The sequence below is a fragment of the Crocodylus siamensis genome, chromosome 6, assembly GCF_052110815.1.
Source record: "Crocodylus siamensis isolate JL-2025a chromosome 6, ASM5211081v1, whole genome shotgun sequence".
Taxonomy (NCBI): Eukaryota; Metazoa; Chordata; order Crocodylia; family Crocodylidae; genus Crocodylus; species Crocodylus siamensis.
Window position 1 is genome coordinate 46,644,538 of NC_143400.1, and position 2,788 is coordinate 46,647,325.

Genomic DNA, 2,788 nt, shown 5'->3' on the forward strand with positions numbered 1-2,788 from the left:
TTTATTGTGGGATGATGTATATTAATAAAGCCCAGCTTCATTTTTGAGTGAAGGTTTGTATTGTGTGTTTGCCCACTTCCTTTCTCCCCCCTTGCTTACTACTAGTCTTAATTTGGTTATTAGAACAAGAGATATTTTTCTATGCTCACCCATTACTACAGTGTCTGAGCACTCCTGAAAAAAAAGAGGTAGGCACTTTCCCAGTGGGAAGTTGAAATGCCCTGCAGTACTGCAATAATCAGGATCATGAATCTGTCCTGTGTTGCTAGTTCTCAATTTTTTTTTCTGCAGGGGAAATGGATGTGCAGTTGATAATCTTTTTTTTGGCAGTTTGGTAACAACCATTGGTGAGGTTTTTGCTATTGGGGTGGGGTTTTGATTTCTAGAGTTGTTTTATTATATTTTGTTTGTTTTTTTTCTTTTTTTTAAGCAGATGTTCATGTTTCTATGTATTTATGTTGGATGCTTCAAACTGCAAAACTTCCTCTTCAGCACCAGAATTCCCCCAAATAACACTCCCAACATTAAGACCTTCACCCATCCCCTAAAGGACTCTGAAATAAGGCAAACCATCAAGCATATTTAGATCCCAGTCTGATGTTTTTCTGTGGAATATTTCAATTTCTTGCTGAAGAAATAAAATACTAAAAAACAACAACAACAATTTTTGGCTTATTATCAATGGGAGCTGTTCATATACCCCTGCATAAAATACAGAGCCTAATAGTTAGATAGGTTAAAATACAACCTCACACCAGCCTAGGAGACTACTAAAGGTTAGCAAAACTCATGCATCAGCAGTCTTCCCTACTTACTGCTGCTAGCCAATAAAACATTCTGTCACTCCTCATATACAAAGAAAATTGCATTTTTGAGTAGAGTGGGACAGATGTTATCAGTAAGAGAAACTTGGAAAATAAAGTATATTTACATGCAGATTTCCAAAGGAACCGAAGCGATTTAAGTGCACAGTTCATTAACATAAATCCCTTAGCTTCTTTAAAAATCCCAGTCTTGCTGTCCAGAAGGTCCTTTGTCATTTGGACAAGTGGATCATGGCAGAACAAATATAATGCATGTATGAGGAAAAAATTTCCTTTGCAAATAAACGTTCAGTTTCTTGGTGTAAAAGTGAAAACCCTAGAAAACATGTTTCAGTATTTATTGGCCAAACACTGTTGATTTCTAACAATTGAAAGTGTTTTATTTTGGTTTTATTTTTCCCCTGCAGAAAATAGAGAAAATTTCCAATATAGCCTAACAACTGGTTAGATGAATCCAAAACTTGGGAACTTATCCAAAATAGAAATCTTTTAGGGTCTCTCACACCTGTCATTAGGTTATTTATTCCTTTGCTTTAACATCAACAGATAAAGCATTTGAAATCAAGCTTGGATGGAGAACAGAACTGGCATCAGTGAGTTCATACTCCTGGGATTCCCATCTGGATTGGAACTCCAGGCCTTTCTTTTCCTGGTCTTTTTGGTCACCTATGTGCTTACAATCACTGAGAATATAGTTATTATGTTTGTGGTCAAGCAGAACCGTCACCTCCATAAACCCATGTACTACTTCTTAGGCAACCTGTCTTTCTTGGAAATCTGGTACATCTCTGTAACCTTGCCCAAGCTTTTGGTCAGTTTTTGGTCTCAGAACAAGAGCCTCTCTTTCTCCAGTTGCATGGCCCAGCTTTACTTCTTCATCTCCCTCATGTGCACTGAGTGTGTCCTCTTGGCTGTCATGGCCTATGACCGTTACCTGGCTGTATGCCACCCGCTCCGCTACCCAGCCATCATGACTAACCGCCTGTGCTTTCAACTGTCAGCTTTCTCCTGGGCTGGTGGCTTCTCCATTTCACTGGTCAAAGTATACTTCATCTCACGCCTGACATTCTGTGGCCCTGGGATCATCAACCACTTTTTCTGTGACATCTCCCCAGTGCTGAACCTCTCCTGTACTGACATGTCACTGGCAGAGACAGTGGACTTTGCACTAGCTTTGGTCATCTTACTGATCCCACTCTTTGTCACTGTCTTCTCATACCTCTGCATTATTGCTGCCATCCTGCGCATCCCCACTGCTCAGGGGAGGCAGAAAGCCTTCTCCACCTGCACCTCCCATCTCACTGTGGTCATCATTTTCTTCTCAGCCACTATCTTCATGTATGCCCGGCCCAGGAGGATCCATCCTTTCAACCTCAACAAGGTGGTATCCATTTTTTATGCAGTAGTCACACCGGCACTGAATCCTCTGATCTACTGCCTGAGGAACAAGGAGGTGAAAGATATCCTGAGAAAAACCATAGGCAGGAACTGCTCCCTGCCCCACAGGGTTGGCATGTAGTTTGGGATTCCCAAAGAACTCAGAGGACTTTTAAGATAATAATGCTGGCCCGTATGATAATATGCTGAAGTAGAATTAATGCATCTTGGGTTTAGTTCACAGATCAGTGACAACCTCTTCTGTGGTATCAGGCATATGACTTGATGTACTTTATGTCTCAGAATTTCCATCCATGCAGTGGGAATAATACTTCCCTACACAGATGCACTGGAAGTGCTAACCCTATTACTGTCTGTGAAGTGTTCTGATATTGTGGTAATGAGGGTCATGTAAGGCTTTGGTAAAGGGGTATTTCCTGACATAATTTAGTAGTGGTTTGGATACTGAACTCTTATGTTCCTTTGAAAAACCTGGTCATTAGGCTGAGAATTTTCAATGTCACTAATGAGGTTTTTTCAGCATTCAAAATTAGTAGGAAGTAATTATCCAAGTCTGTGAAATCAGC

At 40.5% G+C, this 2,788-nt stretch overlaps 1 protein-coding gene across 1 annotated transcript; it reads left to right on the top strand.

Annotated features, from left to right (window-relative positions):
- The first annotated feature begins 1,395 nt into the window (after positions 1 to 1,395).
- On the top strand, positions 1,396 to 2,343 carry LOC149862627 (olfactory receptor 6B1-like). Its single transcript, XM_090054016.1, has one exon. It carries the CDS (start codon positions 1,396 to 1,398, stop codon positions 2,341 to 2,343), a length of 948 nt encoding a protein of 315 aa, XP_089910142.1.
- Positions 2,344 to 2,788: the final 445 nt, after the last annotated feature.